General features: G+C 39.3%; 1 protein-coding gene across 1 annotated transcript in view; it reads right to left on the reverse strand.

The window, feature by feature from the left end:
* ASH1L (ASH1 like histone lysine methyltransferase) overlaps positions 1-18,757 on the reverse strand; it is a 188,030-nt gene extending 169,273 nt beyond the window's left edge. The window contains 1 exon segment of the mRNA XM_017867692.1: positions 18,239-18,757. Within this exon segment, the coding sequence (XP_017723181.1) occupies positions 18,239-18,658 (420 nt within the window). The 5' untranslated portion in view covers positions 18,659-18,757.
* Positions 18,758-20,198: the final 1,441 nt, after the last annotated feature.

The raw sequence follows: 20,198 nt of genomic DNA on the forward strand, positions 1-20,198 counted from the left end.
ATATATTAAAAACAGAAAAATATGCAATGGAAACACAGAGGATAGAGTAACTAACTTCCTGGAAAGGTTCAAGGAACATTTCACAGAATTGGGGGATGTCTAAGCTGAGTCTTTCCATTCCCTCATACTCCTTCCTTTCTCTATTGCACAGTGAAACTTTTTTATCCTTTTTGCTTTTTATTTAAAAATTTAGTAATTAAATTTGATAATTAAGATAAATTAAATTATCTTAAATTTAAGATAAATGAAGATAAATCAGAAAAATTAAATCATTTTTCTCATTTATCTTAGGTAATTTTAGTTATCGAGGTTGAGACAAATATAATTTTTAAGAGTTACCAAGTATGCTTAGGGGAATTTCCACATTTCGTAATTCCTAACCTTCATAATTGCCCTAACCGTTATAATCAACAAACAGCTTAGAAAGAAAGATTACCAAACTCCCCTGCCTTGGATTATTATTATTTTTGGCATCTGCTTTTGATCTCATCAGCTATCTTTTGGAGCCCCCAGCCCATAAAATCAAAGACTAGGCAAGGAACTACACAATAATCACACTCAGTAATCTTGCTAAGAAATGAAAAAGTGAGGCTGAGAAGCAGGTGCCATTTTGTTTCACTGTTTTTACTGTGAGAGTTACTATCAAATCCTACAGAAAGATGTTAGGATCATTTTTGTGCCTTCATATATATTCTCAGATGTTAGTAATTCAATGTAGCTTCACTAAATATAGCTAAAATATTCTAGTGTATGTATCTACAATCTGTGCATTTTGTCAAAATGCCTTTGTGTACCTCCTAAACTCTGACTTCCTAATATAGAACTTTTATTGCAAGCTTGTGTACTTGACTTTGATATGTTTTCCAAAAATAAAAGTAAAATATACATAGTAAATTAGGACTTGGCTGTTAAAAAATAGCCTAGTTCAGTACCTGTTTTGTTTCAAAAATGAGTTCTGGTTACAATTTCACCTTAATAATACGTATCATTTCTGACATCTTTGTTGACATTATCTTCTTTTGATAATCAGGGTTCTCTCAATTTAGGTCATAGTTTAGAGATACTAAAGCATTAGTATACCATAATCCAGATTATAGAAAGATCTGTATTTACATTAAGCAGTTCCAGGGAAGCCACAGTTAATATGTAAACTACCACCCTCTTCCCTGGTAGGTCCTTACCCAATCATATATTCCACTCCATCTCTCTGTCACCCAGGCTGGAGTGCAGTGACATGAACACAACTTACTGCAGCCTCGACCTCCTGTGCTCAAGTGATCCTCCTGCCTCAGCATCCTGAGTAGCTAGGATGACAGGTGTAAGCCACCTGGCTTACACTTGTATTTTTTGTACAGGGGTAATTCACCATGTTGCCAGACTGGTCTTGAACTCCTGAGCTCAAGTGACCCACCCACCCTGGCCTCCCTAAGTGCTAGGATTACAGGTGTGAGCCACCATGTCCAGCCCATAACTCTTGACATAAGGCATTTACTGGTGCAAAATGACATTCATTTGTAAAGAAAAGGCAAAGGTTATTAAGTAGGCCCTGGATGACACCCTCTTATTTTTCTACTGTTTAGTTTGGGATATGGAAAGGTAGGTATTAGACATAAAACATTATTTTTCCTTTCTTTTTGTTTTTTTGTTTTGTTTTGTTTTTTTCTGAGACGGAGTCTCGCTCTGTCGCCCAAGCTGGAGTGCAGTGGCACAATCTCAGCTCACTGCAAGCTCCGCCTCCCGGGTTCCCGCCATTCTCCTGCCTCAGCCTCCTTTCTTTTTGGAAGATAATTCTTACTTGCTATATTTTTAAGTGGTTAGTTTAAAAAATATACACACATACAGAGAATCTTCTAACAGATCAGCAACACCCAAGAGTCAAGCTGAGCTTTGCCAGTTGTGTATCCTGAATCCCCAATATGTGTTACTTCCCTTCCTAATAGTGGCAACTATAAAAAATACGTTGCAACTCACCCTTAAACCTGATCTCTAATGCCACCTGCTGTTGCAGTTCTGTAAGAAGAAGCTCTACGAATCTGCCCCAATATTATATAGCTTTGACTTTCACTTCCTCATGAAGCCCTCATGAAGATTACAGGCTGGCTCAGGCCTGTAATCCCAGCACTTTGGGAGGCCGAGGCAGGCGGATCATCTAAGGTCAGGAGTTCGAGACCAGCCTGACCAACATGGTGAAATCCCGTCTCTACTAAAAATACAGAATTTAGCCAGGCATGTTGGCACACAACTGTAATCCCAGCTACTCGGGAGGCTAAGGCAGGAGAATCGCTTGAATCCAGGAGGCAGAGGTTGCAGTAAGCTAACACCACTGTACTCCAGCCTGGGCAATAAGAGGGAAACTCAGTCTCACACACACAAAAAAAGATTTACAATTACAGCTATAAATGACAGGGCCCCTACTTACCACAAGCAAACCCAAATTTCTGAAATAGAAAATAGTCCAAAAGGCAATTTTATCTTTTAATTTTCCTCTAAGAGGAATACCACTACAAAGTAGGACCACAAACTTAAAAAAAAAAAAAAGAAAAGAAAATCCTAAGAAAAAATAAGTATGGTCACGCAATTCTTTTTGTTTTTTTCCACCGTGCCTGGCCTCATTATTTATATTTTCTTAGTATTTACCTACAGTAAAGAACTGTCAAATTCTTGTTTTATAGCACAACTGAGAAAAATCTGTGAGACATCCTAAGGGTGCATTTTCCCTTTATTATTTACTTTGTCCCAAAAGCCTTTCTCTTTCCAGCAAATTCTAACAAAGTGGTCAACACCTAATTTTAAGCATGAGCCCTTCTTTGCATATTCTCTTGCTCACCCTCTTCTCCAGTGATTCTGTGATTCACATATACACTCTTGTCTGTATGTATTTCTATCATGGCAGTTACCATGTTATAGCATAATTATTTTTTTACAGCACATGGAAAAACAAATCAAAGAATGCTGTGACTCTACACTAGAGACTATGGGCAAAGTTAAGTGATATAAAACTTTAACCTCCTTTGTGAAAGTATAAATCAAAATATTAGTCCTTTTGAACAGTTATTGTAAGTGTAAAAGGCACATTAAAGACACAAATTTAAGATGAAAATGTTTATTAAGATAAAAATGTTTAAAATTATTACTAGTGGTTGCAAAACTCTGTGTACACTTAACGTACTGAATATAATAAAAACACTGAATTGTACATTTTAAAAGGATAAATTTTATGGTATTTGAATTATATCTCAATTAAAAATATATACGTTTTATAGAAAACTGGGCTAACTTAAAATAGGGTATAATTTAAAGGAACTATTATATCTAGAAAACTTACACTTTTTTTTTTTTAATTATACTTTCTTTAAGTTCTAGGGTACATGTGCACAACATGCAGGTTTGTTACATATGTATACATGTGCCATGTTGATGTGCTGCACCCGTTAACTCGTCATTTACATTAGGTATATCTCCTAATGCTATCCCTCCCCACTCCTCCCACCCCATGACAGGCCCCAATGTGTGATGCTCCCCACCCTGTGTCCAAGTGTTCTCATTGTTCAATTCCCACCTATGAGTGAGAACATGCAGTGTTTGGTTTTCTGTCCTTGCAATAGTTTGCTCAGAATGATGGTTTCCAGCTTCATCCATGTCTCTACAAAGGACATGAACTCATCCCTTTTTTTATGATTGCACAGTATTCCATGGTGTATATGTTAACACACTATTATTATCTAACAAATACTAAGGAAAAAAAATCCAAAACCTAGGGTAATGTCAAACCAGTTTTTTTTCCAACAACTCCATTTCAAAATAATTGGAACTTGTTTGCAGCTCTTTAAAAACTGGCAGGCAAATAATCTCTACTGAGCAAGAAGAACTGAGGCACTATTATTACCCATTTTTCTTATTTAAGAAACAACATTAGGCCGGGCACGGTGGCTCACGCCTGTAATCCTAGCACTTTGGGATGCTGACGTGGGTGGATCACCTGAGGTTAGGAGTTCGAGATTAGCCTGGCCAACATGGCACAACCCCGTCTCTGCTAAAAATACAAAAATTAGCCGGGCATGGTGGCGTGTGCCTGTAGTACCAGCTACCTGGGAGGCTGAGGTGGGAGAACTGCTTGAACCTGGGAGGTGGAGGTTGCAGTGAAGCCAAGATTATGCCACTGAACTCCAGCCTGGGCAATGGAGTGAGACTCCATCTCAAAAAAAAAAAAAAAAAGCAAAAGAAAAGAAAAAGAAACATTAATCTACCAGTTATAGAGCATTATAAAATTTAAAATTCCAGGACAGGCTTTAAGTCTAATACTTGGATGCATGTGTGCATGTGGGTTTTAATAATTCTCAGCCGGGCATGGTGGCTCACACCTGTAATCCTAGCACTTTGAGAGGCTGAGGCAGGAGGATCGTTTGAGCTCAGGAGTTCAAGACCAGCCTGGCCAACATAGCCAGACTGTTTCTATAAAAAAGAAAAATATTTAACTTTATTAAATTTTATTTAAAAAGTAATAATAATAATTCTCCAAAAAAAATCACTTACGCCAGGCACGGTGGCTCAGGCCTCTAATCCCAGCACTTTGGGAGGCTGAGGCGGGCAGATCACCTGAGGTCAGGAGTTTGAAACCAGCCTGACCAACATGGAGAAACCCTGTCTCTATTAAAAACACAAAATTAGCCAGGCATGGTGGTGCATGTCTGTAATCCCAGCTACTAGGGAGGTTGAGGCAGGAGAATCGCTTGAACCCGGGAGGTGGAGGTTGCGGTGTGCCGAGATCGCACCATGGCATTCCAGCCTGGACAACAAGAGCGAAACTGTGTCTCAAAAAAAAAAACAAAAAACTCACTTCACTGAAATTCAAAATTACTTCTTCAATGAACTGCTTCTTAAATCTATTAAGATGGTACAGAATTTTCTTTTCTAAACAGAAAACCATTTTTGGACTGGAAGTTATAATTATGGCTATGAATTTTACTTGTAATTCATTGTGTTCATGAAATCCACTCATTTAGACTAAAGTAACATCAAATAAACTATCCAATGACAAAAATGTCAGTCAACAAAGCACCAAATTTCAATGCTATTTGACTAATACGTAATCTGGTCATCATAATCGTGAGACACGGTATATTGATATGACCAAATGCAGTGGTTCACGCCTGTAATGCTGGCGTGTTGGGAGGACAAGGAAGGAGGACTGATTCAGCACAGGAGCTCGAGACCAGCCTGGGCAACACAACAAGACACTGTCTCTACAAAAATAAAATAAAATTAGCCAAGTGTGGTGGCACACACCTGTGGTCCTAGCGATTCTGGAAGCTGAGATGGGAAGATTACTTAAGCCCATGGGGGCCAAGACTGCTGTGGACCATGATCATGCCACTGCACAGCCTTGGGCAACAGACTGTCTCTTTAAAAGAAGACCCTGTCTCTTAAAAAAGGTATGTATCTACCATCTGCGCATTTTTCTCAAACTGACTTTGTATACCTCCTAAACTCTGACTTCCTAACATAGTAGAACCTTTTATTGCAAGCTTGTATACTTGACATTTTTTTCTTTTTTTGGCTAAGTATACTAAATGAACTACAATCACATGTTATATAACTCCAAAAATGGAATTTTCTTTAAATGCTGGAAAGAAATGTACCATTGCTCCATCTCCGTTTAAGTTACTGTGTGATAAATACAAGTAAATATTGTGACTTCCATCTCTACTTTCACTTTCTAAAATACTGCTGTAGAAAAATGAATGTACCATTCTGACAGCTTATGAAATGGCAGACACCACATGTAACTGCATCAAAGCCAAACATAAATTTTAGAGAAAAATTACAAGAAAGTTTTTCCTTCCACTTGGGAGGAAAAAAGAAAACAAGAAAACCTACTATAAAATTAATAATGATTCCAAGCATGGTGGCTCATGCCTGTAATCTTAGCACTTTGGAGGTCAAGGCAGGCAAATCACTTGAGGCCAGGAGTTCGAGACCAGCCTAGCCAACATGGCGAAACCCCAACTCTACTAAAAATACAAAAATTAGCCAGACATGATGGCATTCACCTGTAATCCCAGCTACTCAGGAGGCTGAGGCACAAGAATCACTTGAACCCCAGAAGGTGGAGATTGCAGCGAGCCAAAATTGCACCACTGCACTCCAGCCTGTATGACAGAGCGAGACTCTGTCTCAAAAATAAAAATAAAATAATGAACATTATTTCTTATAAAACAATCAGGGGATGTCTACTTCTAGCAATATGCCAGGCTAAATACTGTGAAGAGTCTTCTATTACAACAAAATAACTCAAACCAGCATAAAATACGTTTCTTACACTGCTGCCTCATAGGAGTAAGAAAAAGCTCCAAGAGGACCAAAAGAAAAGAAAAAAAAAGGGCTGACCTAAATAGGCATGAAAACACAGTGGGTAAGTCCATCAAGTCATGTGCTAGTGGCAAAATGGAGACCCCAGGAAAGGTGTCAGTAACGTACCCTAACTCCTGGAAAAGTAAAGTCAAAGCCTCTCAAAGTAGTCATCATCAAATTAGGCTCCAAATTCAACCACAGATAAAGATGAACAATATACAAACTTTATAATCAGTCAAATTCTAGAAAAATTCTAGAAAAAAATTATTTTCACTGAAATTACATTAATTTATAAATTATAAATTAATAATAAATTTATAAATAGGCAAAAGTACAGGGAGCACACTAAAATATAAGTTAGGAGAATGGATTAGTCCTACCTATAAAACAAAATACTTAAAACTGTACCATAGTGGCCAGGTGCCATGGCTCACACCTGTAATCCTAATGATTTGCCAGGCTGGGACAGGGGGATCGCTTGATCCCCAGGAGCTCAAGGTTACAGTGAGCTATGATCACACCACTGCACCACAGCCTGGTTAAAAAAGACAAGACTCAGACTCTTAAAAATAAACAAACAAACAAAAAATGTAAATAAATGGAAACATCATTGATACTAAATGGAAAACCAGACTAGAACCAAGTACATAAAGAAATTCAGTGTATGACAAAGCAGCCTTTCAAATCAGAGAAGTAAAGATGGACTTCTTAATAATAGTGTTGGGGCCAGGCTCAGTGGCTCACGCCTGTAATCCCCAGCACTTTGGGAGGCCAAAGCAGAGGGATCACCTGAGGTCAGGAGTTCGAGACTAGCCTGACCAACATAAGGAAAGCCTGTCTCTACTAAAAATACAAAACTTAGCTGGGCGTGATGCCGCGTGTCTCTAATCCCAGCTACTTAGGAGGCTGAGGCAGGAAAATTGCTTGAACCCAGGAGGCAGAGGTTGCAGTGAGCCCAGATTGTGCCACCGCACTCCAGCCTGGGCGACAGAGCGAGAGTCTATCTCAAATAATAATAATAAGTATTGGGACAACCATGTAGCCATTTGGAAAGAGATAAATTTGGAACCATAACTCATAAACCATAACAAACTCCAAATGGATCAAGGATTTATATGTTAAAAAATAAAATACTACAACGATCTGCAAAACAACGTAAGGAAATCCTTTATAAACTTCGAAAGACGGTCTTTCTAATGATACATCAAAAATCCAGAAGCCTTAAGAAGATTTACAAATTATATCAGGTAAAAAGCTAAATATTTCTGTATGGCAAAATAACATAACCAAAGTCTAAAGACAAATAACAAACTGAAAAAGAAAATTATAGGCTGGGTGCAGCGGCTCACGCCTATAATCCCAGCACTTGGGGAGGTCGGGGCAGGTGGATCACAAGGTCAGGAGTTCGAGACCAGCCTGACTAACTTGAAGAAACCCCGTCTCTACTAAAAATACAAAAATTACCCAGGCATGGTGGTGCACACCTGTAATCCCAGCTAGTCAAGAGGCGGAGGCAAGATAATCATTTGAACCCGGGAGGTGGAGGTTGCAGTGAGCCGAGATCGCACCACTGCACTCAAGCCTGGGCCACAGAGCACGACTGTCTCAAAAAAAAAAAAAAAAAAAAAATAACGTAAGTCACATTTCCAAGGGCTAAAGAAATTCTCATAGCCCTGTTATGGAAAAATCTTTAAAATATACTATTTCATAGAAAAAAGATACAGAGCAGTATGTACAGTGTGCTACTATTTACATTTTAAAATGGGGAAAGAACATGTATGTAGGGGATGCATACTGGCTTATAAGTGCAAATATATTTCTGGAAGATACCAAAGACAGCAAGGTTGGAGTTACTCTTCTGGAAGTTTCTTTGTACCAACTCTGATTCCCAACAATTTATTCTTTTTTTTTTGAGACGGAGTCTTGCTCTATCGCCCAGGCTGGAGTGCAGTGGCACGATCTCGGCTCACTAAAAGCTCCGCCTCCCGGGTTCACGCCACCCTCCTGCCTCAGCCTCCCAAGCGGCTGGGACTACAGGTGCCTGCCACCACGCCCGGCTAATTTTTTGTATTTTTAGTAGAGACGGGGTTTCACCATGTTAGCCAGGATGGTCTTGATCTCCTGACCTTGTGATCTGCCCGCCTCGGCCTCCCAAAGTGCTGGGATTACAGTCGTGAGCCACCGCGCCCAGCCAACAATTTATTCTTAATGTGATATGATTCTTCAAGTGAAGGTGAACCTGAAAACACTTTTTTTGTTTTTTTTTTTTTTGTTTTTGGAGCAGGATCTCGCTGTCACCTAGACTGCCAGCTAAAATTAAGTCTGTGGCGGTGTTTTTAGCCTAAGAAGTTAGGGCTGGATGGAAGGCAGGGGCCACAGTAAAGCCAGGTGATACAGAACAAAAATTTTCACTGAAACAGTAAACTAGATAATTAACTTTTATATAGCAAAATATTACCCAGAAAAATGACACCTGAACAAATCTAGAAATTGACAGTTGAAAATCATATTATTAACCTAAAAATTCTCAACTTTTGAACCTCAAATATAAGAGTCTGACATTTTAAAATAAAATTTCCAAGTAATAAAAGTATGAAATATGAGGTAACATACTATGCATTAACCATCCATGATACATGATACATAAATCATCAAGCAGAATAACCATTTCTTAAAGAAAATAAAGAAGACTTGAATATACTGAAAATGTCTTCAGGTTTCCCTTTGTTAGAAAAAACACCACCACAGTTAAGAACTCACTGGAACCAAAGTTTAAACAAAGAAACATTAGAAGAATAATCTAAATGTGGCATTCTCTTTTTGAGTCTAATTCATCAGCCATCTTCACTTCACTGAAACTACAAAATTCTCATAGGGGTTATTGCAGTTTGATATACTTACAATGTTTTTCTAGATTCTCTCAGGAGAGTCTAAGGTTTTATTCCCTTTCTGGAGACTTTCCAAACTTCAATCCACTGTCATTTATTCCTTAACAAGGTATTAAAATTAAGAGCAGGACACAAACAAATCAAGATTCACGAACAAGACTGTTTCTTTCTTTTTTGTTAGTTTGTTTTTGAGACAGAGTCTTGCCATGTTGCCAGGCTAGAGTACAGTGGCGCAATCTCAGCTCACTGCAACCTCCGCCTCCCGGGTTGAAGCAATTCTCCTGCCTCAGCCTCCCGAGTCACTGGGATGACAGGCATACGCCACCACACCCAGCTAATTTCTATATTTTTAGTAGAAATGGGGTTTCACCATGTTGGCCAGGATAGTCTCGATCTCTTGACCCTGTGATCCACCCACCTCGGCCTTCCAAAGTGCTGGGATTACAGGGGTGAGCCACTGCGTCCAGCAAGATTGTTTCTTTTTTTTCTTTTTGAAATGGAGTTTCGCTCTTGTTGCCCAGGCTGGAGTGCAATGGCGCGATCTCAGCTCACCGCAACCTCTGCCTCCTGGGTTCAAGTGATCCACCTGCCTCAGCCTCCCAAGGTGCTGAGATTAGTCTTATGTTTTAAAAAAAATACACGTATCAAGCCGGGCACAGTGGCTCACTGGCATAGTGGCTGACACCTGTAATCCCAGCACTTTGGGAGGCTGAGATAGGAGGATCACCTGAGCCCAGGACTTCAAGACCAGCCCAGGCAACAAAAGGAGCAACATTTCTACAAAAAATAAAAATATTAGAAGTGTGGTGACACACATCTGTAGCCGCAGCTTCTTGGGAGGATGAGGTGGTAGGATTGCTTGAGCCCAGGAGGTCAAGGTCAAGGCTACAGTGAGTCTAATCACATCACTGCACTCCAACCTAGGCAATAGCAAGATGCTGTCTCAAACAAACAAAACTATAGATATACAATTACAAATTATAAATATAATGAGTAATTCTTACACGTTAGGATGGCTATAATTTCTTTAAAACACAGAATAACTGTTACCAAGGATGTGGAAGAACCAGAACACTTGTGAGTTCCTGGTGGGAATGTAAAATTGTCCAGCCCCTGTGGAAAACAGTATGGTAATTATTTCAAAAAATTAAACATAGAATTATAATGTCCCAGTCAGGCGTGGTGGCTCACATCTGTAATCCCAGCTCATTGGGAGGCTGAGGCGGACAGACTGCTTTAGTCCAGGAGTTCAAGATCAGCCTGGGCAACATGGTAAAACTCCTGTATCTACTAAAAATACAAAAAATGAGCCAGGAGTGGTTGTGCATGCCTGTAGCCAGGCTACTCAGGAGGTTGAGGTGGGAGAATCATCTGAGCCCAGGAGGTCAAGGCTGCAGTGAGCTGTGATTACCCCACTGCACTCCAGCCAGAGCAACAGGAGTGAGACCCTGTATCAGAAAAAAAAAAAAAAATCACAATGTCCAGCCTGGGTGACAGAGCGACACTCAATCTCTTACCAAAAAAACTGTAGTATGACCCAAAAATTCCACTTCCACATATATAGCCAAAAGACGTGAAAGCAGGGACGCAGATATTTCTACACACATGTTCAGCATTAGTCACAATTGTTAAAAGCTGGAAGCAATACCAGTGTCCATTCATAGATGGATTAGATTAATTTATCTAGTAAAATACTACCCAGTAACAGCTGAACAAATCTAGAAATTAACAGTTGACAATCATATTAACCAAAAAATTCACAAACAGCTTCTGAATCTGACATATCCATAGAACGAACAAAATCTGTTATATACATACACTGGAATATTATTCAGCCTTAAAAACAAAAGCAACTCTGACATACTCCAAAATGGACAAACCTTGAGGACATTATGCTAAGGGAAATAAGGCAGTCACCTAAGGACAAATATTGTATGACTCTACTTATATGAGGTAATTTCAGTAGTCAAATTCAGAGACAGAAAGTAGAGTACCAGTTTCACTAGGGGCTGCAGGAGGGGAAATGAAGAGTTAATAGAGTGTCAGCTGGAAAATATCAAAAAGATGTGGAGCTGGTGGGTGGGGATGGTTGCACAAAAAGTGCATCTATCTAATGCCACAAAATTATATACTTACAAATGGTTAAAATGGAAAAGTTCAGGTTATATGCAGCCTACCACAGTTTATATATATGCATATACATACATATACACTCATTTATTTTTTTAAAACTATATAATTGTTATACATTATAAATATAACAGGTAATACTGGTGTAAAAGTAACCACAGTTTTTGCATTGTTGAAATTTGCCACTTGATATTGGAATACGTTCTTTCTTTTTTTTTTTCTTCTTCTTTTTTTTCTCTTTTTTTTCTGGAATACGTTCTTAAATGTAGTTATGTTATATATCATTTTAATGCACATTTCTCACTTTATTTTTTTTGCTAATGACTTATTACTTGCTGTTTATTTTGTATTTATTTTAGACTATGGAAACGTCAGACTAAAAGCAAATTTAAGTGATTTTCTTATTTGGGTTTAAAATGGGTCATAAAGCAGCGGAGACAACTTGCAACATCAACAACACATTTGGCCCAGGAACTGCTAACGAATGTACAGTACAGCGGTGGTTCAGCAAGTTTTGCAAAGGAGATGAGAGCCTTGAAGATAAGAAGCACAGTGGCTGGCTGTCAGAAATTGACAACTGAGAGCAATCATCAAAGCTAATCCTTTTAAAACTACATGAGAAGTTGCCAAGGAACTCAACTTCAACCATTCTACGGTCATTTGGCATTTTACACACCAACAAGGAAAAATTTCTCAAGATTATGATGTGCGACAAAAAGTGGATTTTATATGACAACCGGCAACAACCAGATCAGTGGTTGGACCCAGAAGAAGCTCCAAAGCACTTTTCAAAGCCAAACTTGCACCAAAAAAGATCATGGTCACTGTTTGGCAGTCTGCTGCCAGTCTGATCCACTACACCTTTCTGAATCCCAGCAAAACCATTTCATCTGAGATGTATGCTCAGCAAATTGATGAGATGTACCAAAAACTGCAATGCCTGCCGCCAGCACTGATCAACAAAAAGAGCCCAATTCTTCTCCAGGACAACGCCTGACTGCACGTCACACAATCAATGCTTCAAAAGTTGAACGAATTGGACTACTAAGTTTTGCCTCATCTGCCATATTCAACTGACCTCTTGTCAACCAACTACCACTTCTTCAAGCATCTCAACAACTTTTTGCAGGGAAACCGCTTCCACAACCAGCAGGATGCATAAAATGCTTCCCAAGAGTTTGTCGAATCCAGAAGCACAGATTTTTATGCTACAGGATTAAACAAACTGATTCTTGTTGGCACAGATGTTTATTGTAATGGTTCCTATTTTGATTAATAAAGATGTGTTTGAGCCTAGTTATAATGATTTAAAATTCATGGTCAATGGCTGGAAACAGGGACTCACTCCTATAATCCCAGCACTTTGGAAGGCTGAGGCAGGTGAATCACCTGAGGTCAGGAGTTCGAGACCAGCCTGGCCAACATGTTGAAACCCCATCTCTACTAAAATACAAAATTAGCCAGGTATGGTGGCAAGCACCTGTAATCCCAGCTACTCAGGAGGCTGAGGGAGGAGAACTGCCTTAACCCAGGAGGTGGAGGCTGCAGTGAGCCGAAATCTAGCCACTGCACTCCACTCCAGCCTGGGCAACAAAAGGAGACTCTATCTTAAAAAAAAAAAAAAAAAAAATCATAGTCCAAAACTGCAATTACTTTTGTACCAACCTATATATATATACACACATATATATCAATATAACTCGGACATTAGCCTACATACTATACTAACATGGATTATGGACAGAAAACTTTATCCTTTGAGGTAGCCTGATGGCACTTTATCATCATCCTTTGCTCTTGTTTCTTACACTGCCTTCTATCATTCTGTTTTCCTCTTCTTTTATTGTCTTCCTGCTACAGTACCAGTGACTGCTACTTTCAGTTTACTAGTTAAGCTCTACTGGTAAGGACCACTAAAGAGGTTGCTTGACCCCATTCAAAATACTGTGTGTAATCTATTCAGTAATGGCCATTGGGAGTTTATAATTTTTAAAATATGAAAAAAAAATTATATATAATATTTCAGTAGACAAAAAACACTATTTTCAGTAGCTAACTCACTGAACAGAAAATAACCCACTCTCATTTCACAGTAAGTAAACATAGTGTTTCCCAAATCTGCTGGAATGTAAGAAATACCTGAGGCATATATTAAAATACTGAATTATCTCTGTTGGCAGATGACACAGTTTTATATGTAGAAAACCCTAAAGCATCAACAAATTGTTCAAGGTAATAAATGAATTCAGCAAAGTTGCAGGATACAAAACCCACATGCCAGAATCAGTTGTGGCCAACACAGTGGCTCACACCTGTAATCCCAACACTTTGGGAGGCCAAGAAAGGAGGATCACTTGAGGTCAGAAGCTCAAGACCAGCTTGGGCAAAATAGCAAGACCCCATCTCTACAAAGATAATTTTTTTTTATTTATTAAAATAAATAAAAGAAGGCTAAGGCAGGAAGATTGCTTGAGTCCAGGAGTTTGGGGATACAATGAGCTATGCCACTGCCCCTCCAGCATGGGCGGCAGAGCAAGACTCTGTCCTAAAAAAAAAAAAAAAAAAAATTAAAATAGTAATTTAAAATTAATTGCATTTCTATATATTTACAACGAGCAATCTGAAAAGTAAATTTAAAACACTGCTGGTTGCAATAGCATCAAAAAATAAAATACACAGGAATAAATTTAAGGAGGCGAAAGGCTTGAACACTACAAATTTTAGAAAATATTGCTGAAAGAAATTAAGGAAATCTTAAACAAAAGACATCTCACGTTCCTGGATTTCAAGACTTCATATTAAGAGGACAACACTACCTAAAGTGATCTGCAGATTCAATGTAATTTCTATCAAAATCCCAACACTGTTGTTTAAAGAAACAGAAAACCCCATCCTAAAATCCATATGGAATCTCAAGGAACCCCAAATAGCCAAAACAATTTTGAAAAAGAACAAAGTTGGAAGACTCACACCTTCTGACTTCAACTTACTACAGGCCAGCCATGGTGGCTCATGCCTATAATCCCATCACTTTGGGAGGCCAAGACAGGAGGATCACTTGAGCCCAGGAGTTTGAGGCTGTACTGAGTAGCCTAGCCTGATGACAGAGCAAGACCTTGTCTCTTTAAAAACAAACAAGAAGGGCATGGTGGCTCACACCTGTAATCCCAGCATTATGGGAGGCCGAGGCAGGCAGATCGTTTGAGCTCAGGAGTTTGAGACCAGTCTGGCCAACATGCTGAAACTCTGTCTCTACTAAAAATACAAAAATTAGCCGGGCATGGTAGCGGGCACCTGTAATCTCAGCTACTCAGGAGGCTGAGGCAGGAGGCAGGAGAATCACTTGAACCCAGGAGGCAGAGGCTGCGGTCTCAAGCCGAGATCATGCCACTCTACTCCAGCCTGGGCGACAGAGTAAGACTCCATCTAAAATGAACAAATAAGGAACTTACTACAAAGCTACAGTAATGAAAACAGTGTGGTACTTGCAGAAAGACAGACATATGGACCAATGGAATGTAAAGGAAGAGTCCTGAAATAAACTCTCACATATATGGCCAATAATTTCTTTAACAAAGGTGCCAAAACCATTCAATGAAGAAAAGATACTCTCTTCAAGAAATGATGCTGAGAAAACTGAATATCACGTAAAGAAATGAAGCTGGACCCTTACTTTAAACCATATACAACAAAACTTAAACTCAAAATGGGTCACAGATCTAAACATAAGAGCTAAAACAATAAAACTCTTAGGAAAACATAAGGGGAAGACTTTCACAAAATTGGATTTGGCAGTGATTTCTAGGATATGACACTAAAAACACAGGCAATAAAGGAAAAAATAAATTGGACCCGGTTTTCACCAAAATTGAAAACTTTTTTTTGCATCAGAGGACACAAAAGGAAATGAAAAGACTATCCACAGAATGAAAGAAAGTATTTTTTAAATCCTATATACAGATTATATAAAGAACCCGGACAATTCAACAACAAAATACAATTCAAAAGTAGTCAAATAATTTGAACAAACATTTCTTCAAAGAAGATACATAAATGGCCAATAAGCACATGAAAACCTATTCAACATCATTAGTCGTTAAGTAAATGCAGGTTGGGCATGGTGGCTCACGCCTGTAACCCCAGCATTTTGGGAGGCTGAGGTGGGCGGATCACGAGGTCAGGAGATCGAGACCATCCTGGCTAACAAGGTGAAACCCCGTCTCTACTAAAACTACAAAAAAAATTAGCCGGGCGTGGTGATGGGCGCCTGTAGTCCCAGCTACTCGGGAGGCTAAGGCAGAAGAATGGCATGAACCCAGGAGGCGGAGCTTGCAGTGTGCGAGATCACACCACTGCACTCCTGCTTGGAGGACAGAGCGAGACTCTCTCTCAAAAAAAAAAAAAAAAAAAGAAAAGAAAATGCTAATTAAAAACCACAATGTGCTACAGCTTGAGAACAGGGCAGTGGTGGGGTGGGTGGGAGGAAGGAAAGAGAGGGAAGGGAAGGAAGATAAGGAAAGGAAGGAAAGGGAGGGAAGGGGGGGGACAAGCAGGGAGAGGTAGAGGGGAGAGGGGAAAGGAGAGGAAGGGAGGGACGGAGGGAGGGAGGGAATAAAAATTAAGAAAACCTTATGAAGACTCAGAGAAATCAAAAACTCATGCATTGCTGATGGGATATGAAACAGTATAGCCACTGAAAAAGTGTACAGTTCCTGAAAGAGCTAAATAAATAATTACCATATGACCCAGTAATTCTATTCCCAAGTAAATACACAAAAATACAAGCAGGAACTTGAACAGGTAACTGTATGGCAACATTCACTGTAGCATTATCCACAATAGCCAAAGAGTGGATGTGAACCAAGATTCCATCAAGAGATGAATGGATAAAAAATAAAGTAGTGGCTGGGTGTGGTGGTTCACGCCTGTCATCCCAGCACTTTGGGAAGCAGAGGTGGGCGGATCACCTGAGGACAGGAGTTTGAGACCAGCCTGACCAACATGAAGAAATTCCATCTCTACTAAAAAACACAAAAGTCAGCCGGGGATGGTGGCACACACCTGTAATCCCAGCTACTCAAGAGGCTGAGGCAGGAGAATTGCTTGAACCCTGGACGCGGAGGTTGCCGTGAGCCGAGATCATGCCATTGCACTCCAGCCTGGGCAACAAGAGCGAAACTCCACCTCAAAACATAAATAAATTAATTAATTAAATAAATAAATAAATAAATAAATAAATAAAAATAAAGTGGTATATCCACACAATGGATTATTCTGCCATGAAAAGGAATGACGTTTTGGCACATGCTACAACATGGTTGCACCTTGAGGACATTCTGGTAAATGAAATAAGCCAGACACAAAATAACAAATATTGTATGATTACACCTATATGAGTTAGCTAGAATAGGCAAATTTACAGTTACAGTTGCTAAAAGTACATTAGAATTTTTTGGGGGGTGAGTTGGAGTTTTGCTCTTGTTGCCCAGGCTAGAGGGCAGTGGCACAACCTGAGCTCACTGCAACCTCTGCCTCCTGGATTTGAGCGATTCTCCTGCCTCAGCCTCCCGAGGGCTGGGATTAGAGGCTCCTGCCATCATGGCCAGCTAATTTTTTGTATTTTTAGTAGAGACGAGTTTTCATCATGTTGGCCAGGCTGGTCTCTAACTCCTGACCTCAAGTGATCCACCTGCCTCAGCCTCCCAAAGTGCTGGGATTACAAGCGTGAGCCACGATGCCCGGCAAGTACATTAGATATTACCAGTCACTGTAGACAGAAGAAATGGAAGATATTGTTTAATGGTTATGGAGTTTTAATTTGGGATAATGAAAAAGGTTTAGAAATAAATGATTTTGGCTAGGCGCAGTGGCTCACACCTGTAATCCCAGTACTTTGGGAGGCTGAGGTGGGTGGATCACCTGAGGTCAGGAGTTCGAGACCAGCCTGGCCAACATGGTGAAACCTCGTCTCTACTAAAAATACAAAGATTAGCTGGGTGCGGTAGTGGGCACCTGTAATCCCAGTTACTCAGGAGGCTGAGGCAGGAGAATCGCTTGAACCCAGGAGGCGGAGGTTGTGGTGTGCCGAGATCGCACCACTGCACTCCAGTCTGGGTGACAGAGTGAGACTCCATCTCGGGAAAAAAAAAAAAAGAAAGAAACAATTTTACATACATTTTAAAGGCTAATAAGGAAATACCCTAAAAATCACTGAATTTAAATGGCTGAACTGTATGGTATGTGAATCATATCTCAATAAAGATTTCTCTTTTTTTGGTCAGACACAGTGGCTTACACCTGTAATTCCAGCACTTTGGAGTTTTGCCTTTAAAAATTGCATAAATAGGCCACACGTAGAGGCTGACGCCGGTAATCCCAGCACTTTGGGAGGCCAAGGTGGACCGATCACCTGAGGTCAGGAGTTTGAGACCAGCCTGGCCAACATGGTGAAACTCCATCTCTACTAAAAACACAAAATTAGCCAGGTGTGGTGGTGGGCACCTGTAATCCCAGGTACCTGGGAGGCTGAGGCAGGAGAACTGCTTGAACCCAGAAGGCAGAGATTGCTGTGAGCCGAGATCACACCATTGTACTTCAGCCTGGGTGACAAGAGCAAAACTTAATCTCAAAATATAAATAAATAAATAAAATTTTAAAATAATTTTACAAGTACAAATATGTACATGGTTATGCTATTAACTTACATCTTTGACAAGCCTCAGGGCTTATTTTAAGGCTCACAAACACAAACTATCTGGAAATAACACAGAAAGATTAAAATCAAACTCCCGGAAATACATATATGGTAAAAATTAATAGGGAAATGAAAATATTGTCAATAACTATATATTGTTAGGAATTCTACTTACTCGTTTTGAAGGACAGTGTTCATTCTTTTCATCTGTCATCTTTCCGCTTTTAAGTGCTTTCCTTGGGTGCTTGATAGTTGTTTTTATGGCAGGTCGACACACATAGTTCTCCAAGTTCTTTGGAGGTTTTTTAGTTCTCTTAGCCTGGAGGCCAATTTTCAATTTTAAATTTCCCTCTGAAAAGTTTGTTTCTTTCACTGAAAACTGTTGCTGTGCATCAGTCAAACCATCATCTTTCCCAGCTTCAATGTTTCTTTCTCGATTCCGTTTGCGAAGGTCCTCTTCCTCCTTTGTGTTTTTTTCTAGCTCTACTTCTCTCTTACTGACCAATGTGCCAGTACTGATGGCAGAAGGACTCTTTCTTGTAAAACCTTCGGAATCAGAACCCAATCCTAACATAGCAGTATTTCTAGGGTCCATCACAAGCGTATGTTATTGCCAAGGAATCTTATGAAAATTTTACAGAACTGTGTTCCATAAAAAACAGGGATCTCCAAAACTTGAAACCAGCATCATTCTCTGTAGAACAGACCATAACAAAAATTTATCAGAAAAGAGGCAACTGTTGATTAATGTAAGTAATGGGTGTAGGGCAAGACAACAAGGAGGTCAACAACTACCCAAAAAAAAAAAAAAAAATCACAGTTAAATAAAATGTTAATTCAAAATAGATTTAAATCTATTTAGTTATAAATACATTTAAAATTCAGAATAAGTTTATCATTCTACAGATATCATAAACAAGCTACAGTGGTATGGTGCAAATGCAAATTTAAGAATCACCAAGAAGCTTCTGCAACTTACAGTCAAGCAAACATTGCCTAAATTAAAATAACTTCATATATTTTCGCATTCAACAGTTTTAAAAGAATATATTCCCTACACTTCTGCTGAAGTACACTTTTGTTTCCTACAGTTTTATTGAAGGTAAAAAAAATCATCTTTTTTTGATACTCCATTGACTATGATGTGATTATTACACTGTATGCCTGCATCAACATATCTCATTCACCCCATAAATATTTAAACACGCTATGTACCTATAAAAATTCTTTTTAAATTATCTCTTAGGCTGGTTTCAGTATTCCAAACTTTTAGAAGAGATTATCAGGCTTTTTGAGGTTAGGACTTTCCGATGCAGGAACTTATGCAGAAATTATCTTTGTTGCTAGCATACAATTCAACTCTGAATTCATTCACCTGTCCATTCGAAAAATATTTCCAAACACCTATCACATGCCAGGCATCATGCTACACCCTGAAAATACAGTATTTAACAAATTGAACCCAGTTCCTAAATTTTAAGGTTTATACTCTAGAGAGAAGAGCAAACACTAAGCAAACGTTTATACAAATAATCACTTTTGTTATAAGAACTTTAAAAATCAGAAATTTATTTTTACAAGTTTTCCTAACAGCAAATACTCAGTAGGCATGTGTCAATTCCCTAAATATACAAAACGTTTTAAAACTAGCGTGCCAATTTTATTATTTTACAATAGGTGATACACATAATCTAAGAATCTCCACAAGGCACCCCCATTTTAAATATAAAGATCCTCAGGGAACCAGATTACCATATAATCATTAGGGAGACTAGTGAATTTTTTTTTTTTTTGAGACGGAGTCTCGTTCTGTCACCCAGGTTGTAGTGCGTGGCGCGATCTTGGCTCACTGCAACCTGCGTCTCCTGGATTCAAGAGATTCTCCTGCCTCAGCTTCCCGAGTATCTGACATTACAGGCACAAGCCACCACACCCACCCAGCTAAATTTTGTATTTTTAGTACAGATGGGGTTTCGCCATGTTGGCCAGGCTGGTCTTGAACGCCTGACCTCAGGTGATCTGCCTGCCTTGGCCTCCCAAAGTGCTGGGATTACAAGTGTGAGCCACCATGCCCAGCCAGAGACTAGTGAATATATTAATAAAACCAAAACAAAACAAGTCAGTATTCTTGAAGA

The sequence above is a fragment of the Rhinopithecus bieti genome, unplaced genomic scaffold, assembly GCF_001698545.2.
Source record: "Rhinopithecus bieti isolate Rb0 unplaced genomic scaffold, ASM169854v2 scaffold_4129, whole genome shotgun sequence".
In the NCBI taxonomy this organism is placed as follows: domain Eukaryota; kingdom Metazoa; phylum Chordata; class Mammalia; order Primates; family Cercopithecidae; genus Rhinopithecus; species Rhinopithecus bieti.